This window comes from Microcebus murinus, chromosome 26 (assembly GCF_040939455.1).
Source record: "Microcebus murinus isolate Inina chromosome 26, M.murinus_Inina_mat1.0, whole genome shotgun sequence".
In the NCBI taxonomy this organism is placed as follows: domain Eukaryota; kingdom Metazoa; phylum Chordata; class Mammalia; order Primates; family Cheirogaleidae; genus Microcebus; species Microcebus murinus.
Window position 1 is genome coordinate 20,854,887 of NC_134129.1, and position 22,324 is coordinate 20,877,210.

The window sequence follows — 22,324 nt, forward strand, 5'->3', positions numbered from 1 at the left end:
AGCCACGCCCATCACTAGGGCTGATTTTCATAGCCACGCCCACCACTAGGGCTGATTTTCGTAGCCACGCCCATCACTAGTGCCGCCGGGCACTAGTTCCTGGTTAGTATAGTATTAGTATAGTATTATTAGTAACAAAATATTTTTTATTAGGAGACACAATTTTAAAATGTTGTGTTACTGCATACATTGTATATAAGACAGGGCACGGAATCTCAGTGATCAATATTTTCACTTGTTACGCCATTCTTGTAGGTTTTTATAATTTTGCGATGAGACAGTGTCTATCGCCCCGGCTAGAGTGCCATGTGGCGTCATTATTAGCCCACAGCAACCCTAAACGCCCGGGCTCAAGCGATCCTCCTGCCTCAGCCTCCCGAATAGCTTGGGACTACAGACACACGCCAGCCACCATGCCCGGCTAATTTTTTCTATATATATATTAGTTGGTCAATTAATTTCTTTCTATTTGTAGTAGAGACGGGGTCTCACTCTTGCTCAGGCTGGTTTCGAACTCCTGACCTCGAGCGATCCTCCCGCCTCGGCCTCCCAGAGTGCCAGGATGACAGGCGTGAGCCACCGCTCCCGGCCTTGCCACTGCATTTTTACGTAGATCTCCTTGGCCAGAAGCTAATAATGGCATGGCCACAACTATCTGCAACAAGAGAGCCAGAAGAGTGTGGTCTTCAAGCTGGAGGAAAAGGTGTCCAGCCAAGGATCAAGGTGGTTCCTTCTAAGGAAGATGGGGGGAAAGGTGTAAGTTGGGGAGCAGCTCAAAGTCTCGCCCATGGAAGTCAGTCGTTTTTCTACAGAACTCACGTATCAGCTTTTGTGTGCTTTTCCGTAGCTGAGTGCTTTCTGAAGTTTTGAGTTTTCTAAAAGTCATTTTACACGGCTTTGAAATACAGGTCATTGTGTTTTACAGACCCGATTATGAGTAACCAAACTGTCGATACTTGTATGAGACGGTTTTTAAAAGATTAGGCATGGGGAGGGGGGCATGGGCAATATATGTAACCTTAACACTTGTACCCCCGTAACATGCTAAGATAAAAATAAATTAATTAATTAATCGATTGATGAATTAATTTAAAAAGATTAGACAGGACACACTGGCTCACGGCCCGTAATCCTGGCACTCTGGGAGGCTGAGGTGGGAGGAACTATTGAGGCCAGGAGTTCGAGACCAGCCTGAGCACCGTAGTGAGACCCCATTTCTACTAAAAATAGAAAAATTAGCTGGGCATGGTGGCGCACGCCTGTAGTCCCAGCTACTCGGGAGGCTGAGGCAGGAGGATCGCTTGAGCCCAGGAGTTTGAGGTTGCTGTGAGCTAGGCTGATGCCACTGCACTCTAGCCAGGGTGATAGAATGAGACACTGTCTCATCACCAAATTATAAAAACCTACAAGAATGACGTAACAAGTGGAAATATTGATCATTGAGGTTCTGTGCCCTGTCTTATACAATGTATGCAGTAACATTTTTAAGTTGTGTCTCCTAATAAAAAGCTATTTTGTTACTAATACTATCCTCATTTTTCTGTTGCTTTTAAGTTTCTTAAATAGCACAATACGGAAGATTAAAATAAAACAAATTCTGTTCTTAATTATTTTTGCTACCCTGGGAACTATATTCCTAGAAAACAATGTTTGAGAACCACACATTTTTTTTTTAGTGCTCCCCACGCTTTTTTAGAAAGACTGTTTTCTTTTGCCTGTTCTGTTCTCAGTGTGTGTGTATATATATATATATATAGTCAAATTTTACTATTTTTAGGGAAAAAAATTACCTTCTGATTGATCCACGTCCCAGCTAGTTCTTCCTCCTTTTTTCCCCCTGCATCTTTTTTTAGCCATTTATTTTCTCAGCCCCTCGCCACCCCTCTCCCCCAGAAACGTGCAAGGGACAGATGCACGTAAACACTGTCAGGTGGTGTCTAGCTTGCGTGTTTTCTAAAATTCCCATTTGTTTGTTTGTTTGTTTGTTTGTTTGTTTGTTTGTTTGGGACAATTCCCAAGCCAAGGGGCTCTCTTTGTCTCCGAGTAACCAAAAGCTGCTGAGAGCTAATTGCAAACATCCTGGGCTTTTATCTGAAACATCCTTCTCCCCGAGCTGTTCTCTGGGTGTTCTGCCCTATTTTGGACGCAGAAATTAATAACGCGTCACATAGCGGAGGCGGGTTCAGCTCAGTCCAGCTGAGATTTGTGGAGGGCCCTGTGCCAGGGTGTCGGCGGGCCAGAAGGCTAAAAAGGAGAGGTCCACTCTCAGGAGCCGTGGAGGAAGCCGGTAGACACTCAGGGTGTGAGACGCTCATTATTATGACGCTAGCAACACAGGAGAGAGCACCCGGCCCCCCAAGCCGTCGTTTGGAAAGGATTCTTGCTACGCCACGGTCACCCAGCTCCGAGTGCAGGAAGGGCTTTCCAAGTACAGAGCAGCCTTGGGCTCCCGTGTTTTGGGCACAGTCTGTGAGCAGCACCCTTGGCAGCCTGGGTGATCCCCTCGGGTGTGGATGCAGATTAACGTGACCTGCCACACGGCGTCCTGTTAGCTTTGGGTAGCGCTGTTGTCATTTTAAAAGAACCCACGGGAGCCGTTTCATTACCTGTCCCCCCACAAATTAGTTGTGTGGGATGTTAGTCTAGGGGGAAAAACGTGTGCCGTGATCGGTGAATATGTTTGGGAAACCTCGCTTTAAAAAGCTTTATGTTCACAGAAGAAAACTCCAGGAAGGAAACTGGTTGGACTTGCAAAACAAGTGGAAGACAACAACTGTGTTATCTGTGTCGTGGAATAGATTCTCAGGTTAAGTAAGGAAGCCCTACAGAGAAGTGGCTGCTGACTGTTACTAATAATGCCAGGATGGATGTTGACGGAATGTCTAAGCTGCCACTGCTTAAATTAAAGATAAATCAAGAAATCTTAAAAAAAAAAAAAAAAAAGAATACTCAGGGCCGGGCGCGGTGGCTCACGCCTGTCATCCCGGCACTCTGGGAGGCCGAGGCGGGAGGATTGCTCGAGGTCAGGAATTGGAGACCAGCCTGAGCAAGAGCGAGACCCCGTCTCTACTATAAATAGAAAGAAATTAATTGGCCAACTAAAAATATATAGAGAAAAAATGAGCCAGGCATGGTGGCGCATGCCTGTAGTCCCAGCTACTCGGGAGGCTGAGGCAGGAGGATCGCTTGAGCCCAGGAGTCTGAGGTTGCTGTGAGCTAGGCTGATGCCACGGCACTCACTCTAGCCTGGGCAACAGAGTGAGACTCTGTCTCAAAAAAATAAAAATAAAAAATAAAAAAATAAATAAATGGACAATCCTGAGCAAGAACGAGACCCTGTCTCTACTATAAATAGAAAGAAATTAATTGGCCAACTAAAAATATATAGCGAAAAAATTAGCCGGGCATGGTGGTGCATGCCTGTAGTCCCAGCTACTCTGGAGGCTGAGGCAGGAGGATCGCTTGAGCCCAGGAGTCTGAGGTTGCTGTGAGCTAGGCTGATGCCATGGCACTCACTCTAGCCTGGGCAACAGAGTGCGACTCTGTCTCAAATAATAATAATAAAAATAATAATAATAATAATGATCGGTGTCGTCAGCGGATAAGAGTGGACGCTTCTGCGATCTCTGGGCTGAAGCAGCCCCAGCCGGGCCCGGGGAGGCCTCATCTCTTAAAGGCGTCTGTGGGTGTGCAAGGGCGAGAGTCTCGGCGGGCCGCTCTGAGGCTCAAGGTGCGGACGTCCGGCCAGGCCAAGGGGCTACTCCGGCACTGAAGGCTCCCGGGCGGGTGGCCATCTGCCCGCCTCGCTTCCCCCACCAGACCGGGCACGGCCCCTCCAGGGTGTCTCAGCGTCTTCTCCCACATGGGGGGCGGTGCTGGCGGGCGCCCCGTCGGGTCAGGAGGGGTGTGTGACCCCCTTAGCCGTCTGGTCAGGCCCTGGGCCTGGTCCCAGAATGCCAGCGCCCCGGTGATTCATTCTCTCTGTCTCTCTCTGTGTCTCTCTATCTCTCTGTGTCTCTATCTCTGTGTCTCTATCTTTCTTTGTTTCTCTGTGTGTCTCTGTCTCTCTGTGTGTCTCTCTGTCTCTCTCTGTTTCTGTCTCTGTCTCTCTGTGTCTCTCTCTGTGTCTCTGTTTCTCTCTGTGTGTCTCTCTGTGTCTGTTTCTCTCTCTGTCTCTCTCTGTTTCTGTCTCTCTCTGTTTCTCTCTCTGTGTCTCTCTTTCTCTCTCTGTCTCTCTCTGTGTGTCTCTATCTCTGTTTCTTTCTCTGTATCTCACTCTGTTTCTCTGTCTCTGTGTGTGTGTCTCTCTGTCTCTCTCCATCTCTCTGTTTCTCTGTCTCCCTCTCTCTATCTCTCTCTGTCTGTTTCTCTCTCTCTCCCCCCTCTCTCTGTGTGTCTCTGTGTGTGTGTCTGTTTCTCTCTCTGTCTTTCTCTCTGTCTCTCTCTCTGTGTCTCTCTCTCTCTGTCTCTCTGTCTCTGTCTCTCTGTCTCTCTCTCTCTCTCTCTCTCTCTCTCTCTCATCCCCAGGAGCCACTTTTGTGGCAGACTGGGTTCCACGGGCCTCAGGGAGGAGCGCCAGGGGGGCCCTGGCACGGCCCTCCTGTCCCCGTGTTAGGGGCCATTTGCAAACGGCCCTGGGAGGCGGCGGGAGCCTGGCCCTGTCCCCAGCATTGTGCGCGGGTCCCGGCTCCGGCTGACCTGCGTGCGACTGGGCCGTGTGAGGCGTTAGAGACAAGCCCGTCTCCGTGGAGGGGGGGAGGCTTGCTTGTGCAGAAAGGAAGGAAATACCTCCGTGGGATCTGACTTTTCTTCCCCTCTCTTCACCCAAAAAAATACAAAGAGACTCTCTGTCCCCCATGCGAATGTCGGCTTTAAATCTCTTAGGTTTGGATTAACTCTGCAAAGGAGAAAGGAAAAAAAAAAAAAAATCTGACAGGCTTTCAGATATGACTCAGAAAAACTTTTCTCCCCTGGATGCCTGTTGTTCAGTTCTGCAAAGCCAAAGGCCGGTGGGCTGAATGGTGGCTTTCATAGTTAGCATGACAATGGGCAGAATGGGCAGCCCAGAATTTTCCACCAGCGGACGTTGCATGCAAGGTGGCAAAGGCAGGAATAAATCTTCTCTTGCAACCCCCTGCACACTCCCCCACCCCTCCGGCAAATTAAAATATATTAAAAAATTAAGTCAACGGGGTATTCTTCGTTGTTACATGACTTGGAATCTTATCTTGCCTTCTGCCCCCAGCAGGAAAAAGAAATTATTTTTTTTTTGTTTTTTTTTATTTTTTTATACAGTTGCTACCTAACTAAGAAAGGCTTCCTCCTCTGATCTAAAGAAAAGCCCCCTCCTTGACAGACACTTCCGATTGCACAGCTGCTATTGGTTTTCACTATTGAGGATGTCGGGAAGCCCGTCAAAGATCATGTTTTGCTTATTTAAACGAAGTGACTTTTATGGGAATATTTGTCCTCTCTCTGGTGCCTGGAATTGGGGGGGGGGCTATTCCTCGAGCCCACGTGGCAAAATTCACTTTCCCGAAATTTTGCGGAATCGCGTGCTGACACGGCTCTCGCGGCGTTCAAAGCTGTTCGATCCTGCGTAGTGAACAAAAACCTTAGCACGCTTGAGCCCACGGCGGCGATGAGCCCGTGGTAAAATGGAGAAAAAATTTAAACGGAGGTTCACGAGTTCCTTAGTTCAGAGTCAAAAGGAACAGGGAACCTGAAACATAATTTAAAATTAATCTTTATATTTGGTAAAGGTTTGATCGATTTAGGACCGTTTGTGTGTAAATGTGGAATTGCCTAGAAGAATTAAACTCAAGATCTGTTTTAATTCCTGAACCATACCTGTATTTTTTTTTAATTCCTGAATGATTTTCAGTAAAATGTAAATGTGCACGCTTTAGTTGGCTGCTTTTTAATGGAATTATAACAATACATTTATGGATTTAAATATGTCCTACAGATTTGCTCTTAACAAACAAATAGACTAAAGGAAGTGAGACTAAAATATTTATTTTGGTTTTATTGTACAACACAATTCTTTTTAAGTGCTGTGTAATTGTATTACAGAGGTATTTTTTATTATAATTGCAAGCAACTAATAGAATTTATTACTTTTTTAATCACAGAATCATTTTCTTTGCAACCCGAAAGCCTATGATGTACCAATTTGGGATTTAATAGAAAGAAATCATTAAAGTTATTTTTAATATAATTTTATTTGGGTTTTACATACATATTTGGTTTGACTTTAGCAATAACAGGCCTGCACTGATATGAGTTATATAAATCACTGAACAAAAATTAAGATTATCCCTAACCTAATATTACTATTAACCAAAAATAATCAAATTATTTGCGTAAATATCATAATTTTGATTATACTATAGTCATGATTTATCTGGATGATTTCTAAGTATCCTGCAACTTTACAAAAGCAAAGTTAATTTTCACTTGCCAGAAATAGTTAAACTTAGTTTCTATTATTTATCTTACAAGTTATATTATTATAAGAGAATTTAATCCAGAGTATATTTTAAGTTTGCTCAAAAAGATTGATCCTGGTGTTCTAAGTTGTAAAAGAAGGTCAAGGTTTATTATAACGTCGTACACTGAGCACAATATTACAGATTTCATGTGAAATATGAAAAGATGGGGTGCACCATACAACTGTGCTCTGTCAGCTACTTAAGGGAAGAAGAGATTCAGTAAATGCACATTTTAACGCATTCAGCTTTTAATGCCAGGTATTTCGTAAGTTCGAAATCAGAGTTTATTGCATATTCTCTCATAGAATGGTGTTCTTAAAGTGATGTGAAAACTAGGCGAAAAACGATGCATTTCTTTGTTTTTCAAGTTAACGTTTTTTCCCCGACGGTTTTGCAGGCAGCTATGCTGTTTGGTTCCGGAGTGTTCTGGATGGGCTTGTTCTTTATTCCCGTGGCATCTCTCCTCCTCGACGTGGTGTATAAGGTGTAAGTATGATAGCTGGCCGTACGCACAGAAATGCAGACGCATATTAATCCTCAGACTTCTCTAGTCGTAACATCAACCCAGGCAGGGAGAGTTTGCAGGACAGGAACTAGTAAAATTAACTAATTTTAAATAAAGATGAAAAAGGTGGGAACTAGATTCAGGAGCTGGAAAACTAAACTAGTTTAAAAGACCAAACGAGAAGTAAAGCAGGTAGTTTTCCATTAACCTCAGAGAAAAGTGCATTTACGTTGGAGAAAATTACATCAGAGAGTATGTTTTAAAAAAAAAAAAAAAATTAGCCCCCCAAACCCATACGAGGTAGAAGAAAAAAATTGTACTACCTCCAAACATGTTCTTCTAAATAGTTATGAAACGGAATATTTTTGCTCACCCGATTCTAAACCTATATAAAATACAGAATGGAAGAGATGAAGTTTATCTCAGGATTATAACTTTTAAAATGTTATCTCTTCCCACAATAAAAGGTTTAAGTTAATTTATATGATGTTTATTTAATAACTGTGAGAGTTTTAATATTATAAACCTAGGCCATTTACTTGAAGACTATTATTCTTAATGATCAAAATTACTATGATATTTTAGATTCTATTAAAAATGCTCATACTCTGGTTACTTTGTACTTAGCAGCGGCATGATAAGAAACCAGACATCATCTCGTTTTGTAAACTCTTTGCATGAGTATTTCTATGCAAACCTTTTTTTTTTTTTTTTTTTTTTTCTCTTTCCAGTGTCAAGAGGACTGCTTTTAAAACATTAGTAGATGAAGTTCAGGAGCTGGAGGCAAAATCTGAAGACCCAGGAGCAGTTGTGCTTGGAAAAAGGTACGACCCACACTGAATATATTCTTTTCCAAGTGAACTTTAAATTTATCTTTTGCTAGTGGTTGGAAATAGGGTGGTAAACTTGTGTTTATCAGTTAACAGGGAGCTGGCAGTGTGGCGGACAGATTTGGGAAGCAAACCAGATCTGTCACTTTCTAAGCTTGTGTGTGGCCTTAAGCCAAGGGGCTTAATGCCACTGAGCCTCAATTTCCTCGTCCATAAAACGGGAGCGATAATACCTCCCTCATGGTTAGTGGTGAGAACCGAATAGAGTATTATTATTAAGCACGTAGCGCAGTACCTGGTCCTTAATGAGCATTCCATAAATGGCAGTTACAAATATTTTAGTGTGTTATTAAACTGAAAGGGAAGAAAAAGACTGTTAGCTTGAAACAGTGTCCACAATAAAATAGGACGTAATTGTAATCACTGTTTGACATAGGACGAACTGCCCTATAAAGACATGTATGGGCCGGGCGCGGTGGCTCACGCCTGTCATCCTAGCTCTCTGGGAGGCCGAGGCGGGCGGATTGCTTGAGGTCAGGAGTTCGAGACCAGCCTGAGCAAGAGCGAGACCCCGTCTCTACTATAAATAGAAAGAAATTAATTGGACAACTAATATATGTATATATACAAAAAATTAGCCGGGCATGGTGGCGCATGCCTGTAGTCCCAGCTACTCGGGAGGCTGAGGCAGGAGGATTGCTTGAGCCCAGGAGTCTGAGGTTGCTGTGAGCGAGGCTGACGCCACGGCACTCACTCTAGCCTGGGCAACAAAGCGAGACTCTGTCTCAAAAAAAAAAAAAAATAAAGACATGTATGATTCAGTAATTATTAGGAACTGACCTAGATATAGATCATCTATGAAGTAAGTTATGTTTCTGTGTTCTTTTCCTCACTGCTGCCATCACCCCTCCCAAGAAAAGCAAAGTTAAAAAGCTAATTGAGTTCACCAAATTCAGAAAGCATTGTAAAAAAGGAATTAAAATCAGTTGAAAGCAGTCTGTGATAAAACACAGTTATGAAGATAGTACCGGGAATTTGTTTTGTTTTGTTTTCTCTTTCATCGTGCTCAAGTGAGCTAAAGTTTTGTCTAAACCACAGGAAATGTCTGAACCCTGGTACCGAGTTTCCCCAAAAATAAGACAGGCTCTTATATTGATTTTTCCTCAAGAAGACGCCCTAGGGCTGATTTTCAGGGGATGTGTTATGTTATTTTGAATGCAGCACAACCATCTACATTTATTCAAATAGAGTGAAGGCGTCTTCTTCTGGAATACCATCATCACTCTCCAAACCCCGAATCCCATCCTGAATGTCTTGCGACTCTGTTTCCTTTAGAACCACTGGCCCCGACCTCTCCTGTGGAGCACTAGAGCTCTCACGGGGCAGATGAGAAGGGCTGCTCGTGTTCTTTCCCGCTCCGCGACGACACACATGGGTTGTGCAGATGCGCTGCGCAGCCACGCCCGTCACTGGGGCTGATTTTCATAGCCACGCCCATCACTAGGACTGATTCTCATAGCCACGCCCACCACTAGGGCTGATTTTCATAGCCATGCCCACCACTAGGGCTGATTTTCATAGCCACGCCCATCACTAGGGCTGATTTTCATAGCCACGCCCACCACTAGGGCTGATTTTCATAGCCACGCCCATCTCTAGGGCTGATTTTCATAGCCACGCCCATCACTAGTGCTGATTTTTGGGGTAGGGCTTCTACTGTGCAAATGCTCAGAAATCCTTCTGGGGCTTGTTTTACGGGTGGGTCTTATTTTCGGGGAAACACGGTCTGTATCACTTTAATCTGATTCACGGTGTTTACCCAGTTTGACATGACGGAGTGAGGCACCAGACTGGGGACCCAGGCTGAGACCGGGGCCTCAGCTCCTACGGGTCACACGCTAGTGTGTGCCTCCCTTCTGAAAACAGTAGCACCGACCTGTGCTGAGAGCTCACTAGGCTCCAGGTGCTTCATTTGCATTTTAGGTGCCACCTCCTGGAATCCCTGTACCAACCTGTAACAGACCCATCATCTCCATAGTTTCCAGATGAGGAAGCCGGGGCTTAGAGAGACAAAGTCCCCTAGGTTACAAGTGACAGAGCCAGGCCTGGAGCCCCTGCTCCCAGTCGTTCACGGTTCTGCTTCCCTTTGCTACTTTTCTGCCGCTGCTAACGTGGCAAAGCACTGACCCTCTCTCTAACTGCGTGCCCTGCATACCTGTGTACGACGGGAGTGAGAACACCTGTCCTCCCCCCCACCTTCCCCCTTCACCTGAAAATTCACCTCGCAGAGTTCCTTGCACAATGTTTCCCCGAAAATAAGACATACCCATAAAACAAGCCCCAGCAGGATGTCTGAGCATGTGCACAGTAGAAGCCCTACCCCGAAAATAAGCCCTAGTGATGGGCGTGGCTATGAAAATCAGCCCTAGTGATGGGCGTGGCTATGAAAATAAGCCCTAGTGATGGGCGTGGCTATGAAAATCAGCACTAGTGGTGGGCGTGGCTATGAAAATAAGCCCTAGTGGTGGGCGTGGCTATGAAAATCAGCCCTAGTGACGGGCGTGGTGGCGCAGCGCATCTGCACAACCCATGCGTGTCGTCGAGGAGCGGGAAAGAACACGAGCAGCCCTTCTCATCCGCCCCGTGAGAGCTCTAGTGCTCCACAGGAGAGATCGGGGCCAGTGGTTCTAAAGGAAACAGAGTCGCAAGACATTCAGGATGGGATTCGGGGTCTGGAGAGTGAGGATGGTGTTCCAGAAGAAGACGACTTCGCTCTATTTGAATCAATGGAGATTGTTGTACCGTCCTTCAAAGATCACTAAAAATTCCTTAAGATGCCACATTCCAGAAACGTACATGGGTTTATACCAACGCTAACATTTTTTGGTGTTTCTAAGTGAAATAGCATTTTGAACATGGTGTCTTTCCACTTGGCCTCCACCAAGGATCTAAGTTGCAGCACTTTAGTAAATTTGAAAATAAGGTAACAATGCTTAAGTGGTAGTTGTGTGATTGCATTAAACAAATCAGAATTCGCAGAGCCTGGTATGAAAATGAAAGACCACACAAGACCGAGTTAAAACTGCTAGCCAGGACTCGAGAATACCGTTTTCAATGTGACTGTCCCCTTAACTTCCACCCGAGATCTAAGTGGCAGCATTTCCGTAGGTTTGGAAATAAGGTAACTGTATTTAAGTGGTAGTTGTGTAGTTGCATTAAACAGACTCGGGATTTGCATAGCTTGGTATGAAAATGAAAGACCATATAAGATTGAGTAAAACTGCTGGCCAGGACTTGCGAATAATATGTGGTTAGTGAGACAGTATCTTGGTCTTTTGTCTTTTTCTTTTTTTTTTTCTTTTTTTTTTTTTTTTTTGGTCTTTTCACACTGTGTCATGCTGTTCAACAAAAAGTGAACTTTTTTAGTGTCAATAACCATTAATGTTAACATGTTATCAGTATACTTTATAATGTGATTTAATAGTCATATCAGTACCCATAAACACCAATGGCATAGGACACAGAATTGCATAAATTCTGAAATGATAGCTCCCACATTTAGGATAGGACTAGAGAAACACAACTCATCATCACTTATTGTTCATCCAGCAGCCTCCCGTAAATGTGCATTTATATTCTGGAGAAAGGGCTCTTTGCTCTACAAGGACTAAAAGCAAGAAACTCAAGGTAGCTAAGGAAAAACAAAACAAATAGCAAAAACCTAGTCGTTTTCTCAGTAAAGGGGTAGAATGAGGGCGTTTTGAATTAAAACTCACGAGTGACAACCGGCGTCTCACAGTGAGCTAATGCTAGATACAAACCGATGCAGAGAAATGATCCTTACAAAGCATCTTTTGTTTTGTGATGATCTCTGTTCTACCGTGTTTCCCCAAAAATAAGACCTACCCAGAAAATAAGCCCCAGCAGGATTTCTGAGCATGTGCGCAGTAGAAGCCCTACCCCAAAAATCAGCCCTAGTGACGGGCGTGGCGGCGCAGCGCATCTGCACAACCCATGCGTGTCGTCGCGGAGCGGGAAAGAACACGAGCAGCCCTTCTCATCCGCCCCGTGAGAGCTCTAGTGCTCCACAGGAGAGATCGGGGCCGGTGGTTCTAAAGGAAATAGAGTCACAAGACATTCAAGATGGGATTCGGGGTTTGGAGAGTGAGGATGATGTTCCAGAAGAAGACGACTTCACTCTATTTGAATCAATGTAGATGGTTGTACCGTCCTTAAAAAAAAAAAAATAAATAACACATCCTCTGAAAATAAGCCCTAGGGTGTCTTCTTGAGGAAAAATCAATAGAAGACCCTGTCTTATTTTCGGGGGAAACACGGTAGTTGGTTGTTTTTGTAATAAATTCCTTGGAACCTGGAAGATAAGGGTGGGGGAGGCACCCCCGTTTGTTGCGTGCTTTCTGCATGTCAGAAATGGTACTGGCCATTCCCCTAGCCCTCCCAGTCCACCTGCGAGTTAAGTATTGTCCTCCTGTTCTATATGAGATGCTGAGAAAGGTTCGCCTAAAGTGACGCAGCTAATAAGTAGCAGCCTCGGAATTAAACCTAAGCAAGACCCCAAAGCCCACGCTCTTTCCTGAGCAGTGCGCTACTTTCACAAGGAAGAGACTTTCTTGTTTTTTTTGGTGGTGGTGGTGGTGGTTGTTTTTTGTTTTTTAACACCGGACGTTAGCTTGATGTCACAGCTGAGAGCAAGCGTCCTGCAAACCGTTGCTTAAACAGGATCACGTTCTATATTTCAAGTGCCGTCGTACGAAAGACGAAACGTTCTCGTGCAACGACCTCCTGTTGCAATACTAAAAAGCGTCATGCCCTGAGGAAGGCCAGCCTGAGACCTGGAAAATGTATTTCGGGAGGAAGCAAGCCTCAGAATGATACCTCGGTCATCCTCTGGTCCGCTGTGGTCATTTCGGTTTTAAACCAAAGTCAGACCACCTGCTGCTGAAGTTGGGGCGTCTGCTAAGTAGTGACATGGTTTAGTGCCCCTCAGGGTCCCAGGGCCTGTGATGCTAGATCATTTAAAGAGCAGAGCAGGAGAAGTGCTTCTGAAGGCCCCTTCTCATTCCTCAGATCTGTTTATCTCACTGACAAAAAAGCAAGTTTTACAACTATTCTCAGAGCCGCTGGAGTTGCAGATGGATTAGTTTTTCTCGCCCTTCACGTAGCTAATTCCCAGCGACAATAAAATACGGTCTAATGGTGCCAGTTAACATGCCTGGACTTTGAAAATATGTGTGGAAGATTACTACAAATGTCAACATTTCTAAATATTTTTCCTTCAGTTTTGGCCTCTGTGTTTGTGTAAATCATTCACGCAACGGGTTCATGTGCCGGAGGATTCTTTACATGCATGTATTATATATGTGATAAATATTGTTCCATTTCAGGGTCTCGGAAAAATTGGCAGAATACGGAACTGACATAACTTAACAGCAATTTAAGTAAAGCTTTTACAGTGGGAAAAAACACAGGATGGAAATTTTTCAACTGAGTCAGTTCCAGTTATTAAAACAAAATTGCATAAACATTTGGCCTTCAGTGCATGTGGATTATTTATTTGCTCCTCACACTTATTCTCTTCTTTCATATCAAAGCAAAATTTTATAAATCAACCCAGGGAGAAATGGCAGGATTGGGAAGATTGACGATGTTTATAAGTGCATTTAGGAATTATTACTCAGATTGATTTATCTGGCAAACATTTGAGTTCCTACTGTGTGAGGTAGTCAGTGAGGGAAAAGATCCATTATTTCTCGCAGTGTGCTTTTAGAAGTCGCATAATTATGTGGATCTGTATCTGCGGAGAAGATTATTCTAGACATCCATTGAAAAAAATAAATACCTTCCCTGTTGTTTTACCTAGTAGCCTAATTGCTTTCTGAAAATAGTTTATTTTAAAGTGAAATTAAGGAACCATATCCGAGTGGTAATGGCATTTTTCTAATTAAAAAGGCAATACAGTTTCTTTCTTCTATGTGTAAACGTAGTTGATATTTAGTTCCGTTCATATTTTTAACTAAAAAAATATTTTGCACCAGCTAGGTGCACAGTATAAAAAAGACATCGTAATAATTAAGGTTTTTTTTTTAATTCTATAAAGGCCATGCTTAGAATATATGTTGTAAATTAACCACGTTTTCAGAAGTAATCATAGTTAATATTTAGTTTCATTAACATTTTTAACTAAAACAATATTTTGCACCAACTAGATGCACAGTATAAAAAAGACATAGACATAATTAAGGTTTTTTTTTAATTCTAAAAAGGCCATGCTTAGAATATATGTTGTAAGTTAACCAAGTTTTCAGAAGTAATCATAGTTAATATTTAGTTTCATTAACATTTTTAACTAAAACAATATTTTGCACCAACTAGATGCACAGTATAAAAAAGACATAGACATAATTAAGGTTTTTTTTTTTTTAATTCTAAAAAGGCCATGCTTAGAATATTTGTCGTAAGTTAACCAAGTTTTTCAGAAGTGAATAACCATACTGATGAGTTGGTATTTATTATTATTATTATTATTATTAATCACGTTGTACCAGTTATCTGTGTTGTCACCGTTTGACTTACATGTAACTACGGGGCAAGGAAATCTTACTTTTTACTAGCAGGGGATTATGGGGGACAAAACTCCTCTTTAGCTACGGGACATAAACGGCCTCAAAAGTGTCTGGCTAACTAAATACGTGCAATCTCTTTTGCTATCTGGGAAAAACGAGGGAGAGAAAAAAAAAAAAAAAACCCAGGCTGCAGGTTTCCCAAGCGACCTTTTGTCTGAGTCTGACTGTCTCGGGCTGCCCCTGCCTGTTGAGCTGACGGTCCGTTTCCCACGTTTGCACCTGCCCACAGCCTCACCGAGCGGGCCCAGCTGCTCAAGAACGTCTTCAAGAAGAACCACGTGAGCCTGTACCGGTCCGAATCTCTGCAGCAAAACCTGCTCCGTGAGTATTCCAGTTCTCGTTTTGTTTTTTTTTTTTAAATGAACCCCCTGCCATTGCCACCTCATAGCGTTTGTCAGAGCAGGAGCTGGGCTGCAGGGACGTTTAACCTTTTGCCACTGATGCCTAAAAAAAAGAGTCCTGCGTATTTTGCAGCATGTCCTGCAGATATCAATAACAATAGTCAGAAAAATGCACTGGCTGAGACAATCTGGCTTTTACCAGGAGAGAGAGAGAGGAGGGAGCATTTTAAAGTCTTGCTCTTTTCCTTAAAGAAAAACAGTATTTCCGCATTGCTTGCTTCCTTCAATCTTACCTCTCCCCCCCTATGCCACCCATACACACAAAAAAGAAAAAGTAAAATAAATCCTAACTCTTAAAAGCTGCCTCTGTGTTGTTATCTTTTCTGCTTGAGCAGCTTTGCAAGAAGCTTTCAGCTCTCCTACGGCACCAGGAAGCATATATTTTCCCTTTCGGAGATATTTATGAATATCTGGAGTCATAAGGAATTACTGGGGGCACTGTGCCCTCTTAGCATTTCAAGGATCTGAAGAAGAATATGAAATATATAAGGCCCTGGAGCGAATTTATCTGTGTTAGTAATATATCTTTTGTTTCATGTTGTTTCCACATATAATTTATTTTCGTGGTTTTTTTTTTTTTGCACACTCATGTCTAATGCTTTTGCTCTTTTTACTTCGAGAGGCTTTTGCTGAAGATGTGACACTCTTGGGGGCTGTTACTCATCCCCGACTCCCCTTCCCAATCCAACCCTGGTGGGGTGTCAGCTCGGAGTGTAGATTCTGAGAGCCAAACAGGACAATGTGCTTTGCAGGCAGGCAGGCCGTTTTTCCACCCTGACCACCGTGTCTATCTTTTCCTCCTCACTCTTCTTAATTGGCAGATACTAATCGTATGTGTGCATGGGGTACATTGTGATAGTTCGATAGATGTATACAGTCGGCCCTTTGCACCCGTGGGTTCGGCCTCTGTAGAGTCAGTCAACCGCAGATCAAAAATGCTCAGTAAAAAAAAAACAACTCACAAAGTTTTGCAAAAAGCAAAACTCAAACTGGCCGTGCACCGAGCATTGCACTGAATCTATGCAAATCAACTGACGTGCGGGGTCGTGTTGGGCATTACGAGTAATCCAGAGATGATGTGAAGTATCTGGAGGATGTCTGTAGTTTATGTTGCAAATTCTGTGCCATGTCATAAGAGGCAGTGTGGTCCCCAACCTTTTTGGCACCAGGGACCATTTTCATGGAAGACAGTTTTTCCATGGACCCCGGGGAGAAGAGGGGGAAGGTTGCAGGATGACTCAAGTGCATCACGTTTATCGTGCACTTTGTTTCTATCATCATTACATTGCAACATGTAATGAAATAACTACACAGCTCACCATGGGTTGGGGATTCGAGCATCTGTGGATTTCCGTATTCGAGGGGTTCCTGGGCCGGGCGCGGTGGCTCCCGCCTGCCATCCTAGCACTCTGGGAGGCCGAGGCAGGCGGGATCACTCAAGGTCAGGAGTTCGAGACCAGCCTGAGCTAGAGCAGAGACACCCCGTCTCTACTAAAAATAGAAAGAAATGAACTGGCCAGCTAAAAAAATATATAGAAAAAAATGAGCCGGGCACGGTGGCACATACCTGTAGTCCCAGCTACTCGGGAGGCTGAGGCAGGAGGATCGCTTGAGCCCAGGAGATTGAGGTTGCTGTGAGCGAGGCTAACACCACGGGACTCACTCTAGCCTGGGCAACAGAGTGAGACTCTGTCTCAAAAAAAAAAAAAAAAAAAAAGAGGGGTGTTTCTGAAACCAGTCCCCAACAGATAGATCCTTGGGGTGATGGAGTCAAGCTAATTTGCCTTATCCGTCACCTCATCTGCGTATTATCGTTTTTCCTTTCCTCCTCACCACCTGAGCTGTATGGAACTCCGTGATCCCACTTAATCAAACTCCCTCACTCCTTCCAGAAGTGAGGGGCGCACGAACGAAGGACGGTCGGGGTTGAGAATGGGGGCATTGAAGGGGGGACGCCCAGTGCCCACCCGGTCTTCCAGGGAGCACTTGTAGAATCCAAACTGGCATCCCCCACGGTCACCGTCATCCCAGTCTTCGATTTGCAGCTGCGTCTTTCCCAGACGCTAGAGATTTTTTTTTTTTTTTTTTTTTTGAGCGGGTGGGAGGGACACATCCGTGTCCCCCAAGCTAGAAAACGACCGCTCGGGAGAAACCCAGAAGGACGGTGATTTTTTTCCCAGCGCCTGAGCGACCGACAGTTTCTGTTTTATCTTTAACTTGCAGACGGGTACGCTTTCTCCCAAGACGAGAACGGCATCGTCTCGCAGTCCGAAGTGATCCGAGCCTACGACACCACGAAACAGAGGCCCGAGGAGTGGTGATGGGGGAGGGCCCGAGAGGCAGGCCCCCCGCCGCCTCTGCTTAGGAGAGCCACCCAGGCTGTCACCGCCACCTGCCGGACCCGTGCCAGTGTGGTCCACGGAGAGGAAGGTGGATCTGAGCTCCCCTGGCCGGTGGACGTTCAGACCCGTGTACATTATTTATAGACATAAGCACTGTGCAACTACACTGTAACACCGTCTCTCTCTCTCTGAGTTCTTAGAAGTGTCTGTTTAAGTCTCTGTAAACGGAAATTGAAAACTCGCCAGAGTGCTTTCTTAAACGGAGACTGGGTCAAGTATTCTCATGCCACCACTCCGGGGCTGTAACCGGCTGTCAGTGTCTTGGCTTCACCACCAGGTGATCAACCATCACAAAACTCTAAAAAAACGGTATTAAGTTAAGGGGACTTTTGGGATCCAGACTTAGATTTCAGGCTGTGCTGAAACAAACCAGCATTCTTAAGGAAGGCGGACTCTACCGAGCATCATTTCTAAATGAGGCGTTATTACCTGTGTCTGTGTCTGTGTCTGTGTGTGTGTGTGTGTGTGTGTGTGTGTCAAAAAATTGTCTAGAGGATGAACGTCTGCCAAAGAAGTTCGGTAAAGTGTATTTTCTAGCTCGGTAGTCATTTGGCCGGAAATTTTAAAGAGTTACTGCCAGTTCTGCTGTTAAGATCTGCATGCTCGACTTTTCAAAATGCAAGAGTGGTTTGCAAAAAAAAAAAAAAAAAAAAAAAAAAATGAATATTTCAAGGCATCTGCTACTAAAATCTGTGATGTCGCACCTTTTGGCCTTACAAACGCTTCCTTGCCGTGTGTCTTGTGTGTGTGTGTGTTAAAAGTTAGAGGACACCACGTGTGTTAGATGTGACTCTTTGTCATGATGACACTGATTTTTTTTTTTTTTTTTTTTTTTTTTTTTTTTGTAACGTATGTTTCGGTCCTTTCTAGTGAGGTTTCGTTCATCACTTAGGTTTTTCCGAAATCCTGGCTTGTGCTGTGTGGATTGAGTGCCACTGTCAATTTCTCTTACAAGTTTTCCCTCCCTGGAAAAGCACGCTTACGTATTTGTGTGGCGTTTCCAGTTTCTTTCTGTCGCGCTGTTCGAAATACCGACGACAGGTCAACGCGTGGGCTTCTGTGACGTGCTTTGGTTCTGTCTGGTCCCGCTAGAGACGCTTTGCTGTCTTCCCGGCGCACCCCCGTGTGGTGGCACTTGTCCCTCTGCCTAAGACCGAAGATGACGTCACAGTTCGCTCCCCAAGGAGTTCCCCAAACTGGTCACGTGCTGCTTAAATTTGTACATTTCCCCCCTTTAAAAAAAAAAAAAAAAACGCCTGTTTCCCTCCAACCTGTGACTTTACAGTTAAAGGATACTTTTCATCGTGAGTAGTGTCATTAACATGCTTTCAAATGTACGTTCATTTTAATTATCTTCAGCGTTTTCCAAGAAATGTCTCCTGAAAATGCCTGTTTCGCCACCAACAGCAAAGGATGAAGGGGCTGCTTAAGAACCTACCGCCCGTTTTCTACACCATTTTTTAACTACGCTTTCATTTTAAAAAAAAAAGAAAAGAAAAGAAAAAAAAAAGGAATTATGATTTTCAGATACACTTCAGAGATTGCAGCAAACTCTATACCTTTTACTCAAAAGCCTGTTTGCCTTTACGTGCACTTGTCAACCAGATAGGTGGAACTTCCTCTTTTAAAAAAATAAAATAAAAAAGTCAACCGAAATTGAGAAGGAAGGATGATTTTTTCAGATCGCCCCTTGAGTTTAAGACTGTCACATTCTTTCCATCCTTTTTTTTTTTTTTTTCTCCCTCCATCTGGATTTAAAATTGAGATCGGTATCATTGCTTTCTCTGTATCTGTAGCTAGTTGCCAGCGCACCTCCACGGTTTCCACAGATAAGGGGTCACTATAACACGAGGCACGCCATTCCAACCTGAAGGTGGTAAGGCGTTCACGTTGCTTTGTTTCCTAAACCCTTCCTACTTGGCGTAGGAAGATTGAGAGACTCGTGAACCTGGACATCTGGGAAGGACCCCAGGTGTGTAAGAGTCTAAGATCCTCTTCAAGACTCCAAAGGCACGGACTTGGACTGGTGACCAAATGGACAATTCAGAGCGGCTCTCCACGGGCCAGTTGACAGGTTGAGGTCAAACCGCAAGATGGTGAGAGACCAAGAAGGACCCGTCTGTCCCCCTTTCAGAGAAACACTTCATGGCAGGGACGCAGAAGAGCTGCTTCCATTTGTTCTCCCTGCACGAGCAACGTCCTTCTGCAAAAAACGCGAACATGAGAAAGCACGGAGAGAACAGAACTGAATTTCCTGACTTTAAGAAAACTGTGAGTTTTATGTTTTATCTTGAGAAGATTGTCTTCTGTGGAGCACTTCAACGTGAGAAGAACACTCACGGTGAATTATGCGTGACAACGTGATCAGAAACACGGCCCATGTATGTCTTTTTTGTCCCGTAGTCCTGTTTTTAATCATTGGCATTCAGTGAATCTCTTTGCTTCTCGGGTTGGGGTTCAGGGTGCAGGGGGGTGACCGCCTTGGTAAAACTCAGAATATAACATTGCATAATTTCAGTGACTGGACAGTGTTAAATGAGAAAACACTCTGATTTTTTTCACCTTCATTGGGGAAAAAAAAAAAAAAAAAGTCAACATGGTTTACCAGGATGACAACAAACAGCCGAAGTGACTTTTAACGCGTTTTCCTGAAAAATAAAGGACACATACAGTTCATTTTAAAGTTCCTCACAGGGGCTCTGGCAAATGCTAACACGGTTGCTTTACGATGTTTACAATTCAGAAAAAATACTACTTACAGGAGAAAATCCTCATTCATTTAATGTCGAAAAGCTGGGGGTTGCTTCTTGAGTGTTGAATAGTAACACAGTGGTGTTGGGCATGGACTTTCTAAATATTTTATATGTACATACTAAAAAATATATTGGGGTCTCACACCCAGAAAGATGCTATATTATAGAATTTATTAGCAGGAAAACAGTGTTTCTCAGGAACGTAGTAAATTTCCAGCGATACATGTACTGCCATCCTCCCCCTCCACTCTGTGCTCTTAATGTGAGACAAGTCGGTGTTTTCGCTAACTCAATGGAAAACTCTTTCTGAGCAAGTCAGGTGAGTGTGTATTCTGCTAAATAATGTGAGCATCAGTTGTATGGTCATGAAATGGAATCCGTGATTCCTCTTAATTTCCAGGAGGGAAAATGAATTGTAGAAATCGGCATTTATTCCGAACGTTAAGTTCGTTATCTTTTTTAATCTTGTGATCCAGCATTCTAAACATCCAAAACGAAAGTCACATGGTGGTTTCTTCTGCACGGTGTGCGCTGCACAACGCTTATCACCTATCATTTGAAATGCCGTTGTTTTGTTTTGTTTTGTTTTTTTTCCAGGAAATGAATGCTAGTCAGAAGGTAATAATAGATTGCATTCGCCATCGTTTTAAAATCATTTACAACAAAATCACAATGACTGCAGAGCTAATCGTGCATGTTTGTTTTTTGTGCAGTTGCCCTCTGGTAGTTCCTGGTTTTAAAACTGATTTAATTAAATGAATCTATCAGCACCTTATGAATAATTATCTACAAAATGTATGGGGGAGATGCCCCACCCATTGACATCACCTGGACTAGGAATTCTTTTCTGTAAATTAAGGTAACACCACGCAGTTCGGTGCCTAATAAGTGCTTTCTAATGATGCACATTTTTATGATGCCTCCTAAGATACCATGGTCTGATTTGTCTCACATTAAAGTAACTTGAGTCACTTGTGAAACTTAGTTATACTTTGCTGCATTTTAATTAACCTTCAACGGCTATTCAGATGGAATGTAAGTTAAATTCTGAAGGAAAGGAAATAAATGTTTTCCATTTTTCACCTTGATTTATTTTCTGTGTGCGAGCAGCTGTGTTTTTGATAGGTTTATGGTTTGCATGAATTAATATTTAAAATGATCCAGGCCAGTGCATGGCTATTGCTGTAAATCTTGATGTTTATTTTTCTGCCTTATAAAATTCTACCATGGCCTACCTGGAATTTAATATTCAGTGGACAAATTAATTGGTCCTCTGCACAACTTTTTTTTTTTTAATAAGTGGATTATTTTTTACAAACAAATATGAGCAGATTTAATTGAATCTTTTGTTTAGCTTGCCTCTGAGAACTTTTCGTAATAGAACTCACGGAACTTATCAGCAAATAAATCTCCCTGAGGTAGGAAAAAGCTAGATTTCACATTTTGCTTACTTTGAATTAGCAGCAACTTTGCATAGGTAAATCTGCTCTTGTGCAAAGATGTGAGCAGAATACTTTTAAAAATAAAATAAAAAAAATTTTTTATGTTTTGTGGTTCTAGACTAGAAGCCATACATGCAGTAAATACTGTTTGTTGTTTAACTACTTCAAGCTCCATTTTTTCACATTTTCAAGTTTATTAGGTTTAAAAAAAAAAAAATCCACCTGGAAGGCAGCTACGAGGGAAAACTGCAGTTTGCGTTAAAGATGATGAAGCAGTATTTTCAGCTCCCTGAAAAGCCATCCCTGCTCAAACTGCTGTGATAACTAAAGCTGCGTGAGTGGAAAGAACTGAATCTGTGGTGTTAGTAGTTCTCTCAGGTTTGTTTATGTTGATGTTCAATTGCACTGTGTTTTCCAAATAGTTACTAGAGTTGAGTAATATCCATTTCTATGCAGTGTTACGTATCATTGGCCTTTTGTGAATGTGCATGTTTTAAACCGAAGATTTTAAACATTTTGTCCTCTAATTGTTATTAAAAATGAAATAAACTTGAGCATTGCGTAAAGAAAGCTCGTTGAAGTTTTGCTTGCTAGTTTTACAGATGGCGTTGCTTTATAAAACCTTCAAGTCCATAGTCACCGCAGTCTGTAAAGGTATGTTCATTGAATAGCTTTTTGACATATTTCGTCTGCGACCCAAGTGGTATATAAAACGTCCCTTCATTCTAATCCAGTTAAGCATGAAATGGAGCATATTAACTCTAGTTTGGTAAGAGGGGGAGTTTTGATAATGAATGAAGACTTTTTTTTATAAAATTATTTTTTCTCTACAGTCAGAAAAGCATCCTGAGAT

General features: G+C 43.1%; 1 protein-coding gene across 4 annotated transcripts in view; it reads left to right on the forward strand.

Moving 5' to 3' along the window:
• ATP8A1 (ATPase phospholipid transporting 8A1) overlaps positions 1 to 22,041 on the forward strand; it is a 231,557-nt gene extending 209,516 nt beyond the window's left edge. For all 4 annotated transcript variants that reach the window (XM_075997957.1, XM_075997956.1, XM_075997959.1 and 1 more), the window contains 4 exons: positions 6,892 to 6,980; positions 7,731 to 7,823; positions 14,703 to 14,794; positions 17,098 to 22,041. In XM_075997957.1, the coding sequence (XP_075854072.1) occupies positions 6,892 to 6,980; positions 7,731 to 7,823; positions 14,703 to 14,794; positions 17,098 to 17,195 (372 nt within the window). In that variant the 3' untranslated portion in view covers positions 17,196 to 22,041. The remainder of the gene's footprint in view (positions 1 to 6,891; positions 6,981 to 7,730; positions 7,824 to 14,702; positions 14,795 to 17,097) is intronic.
• Positions 22,042 to 22,324: the final 283 nt, after the last annotated feature.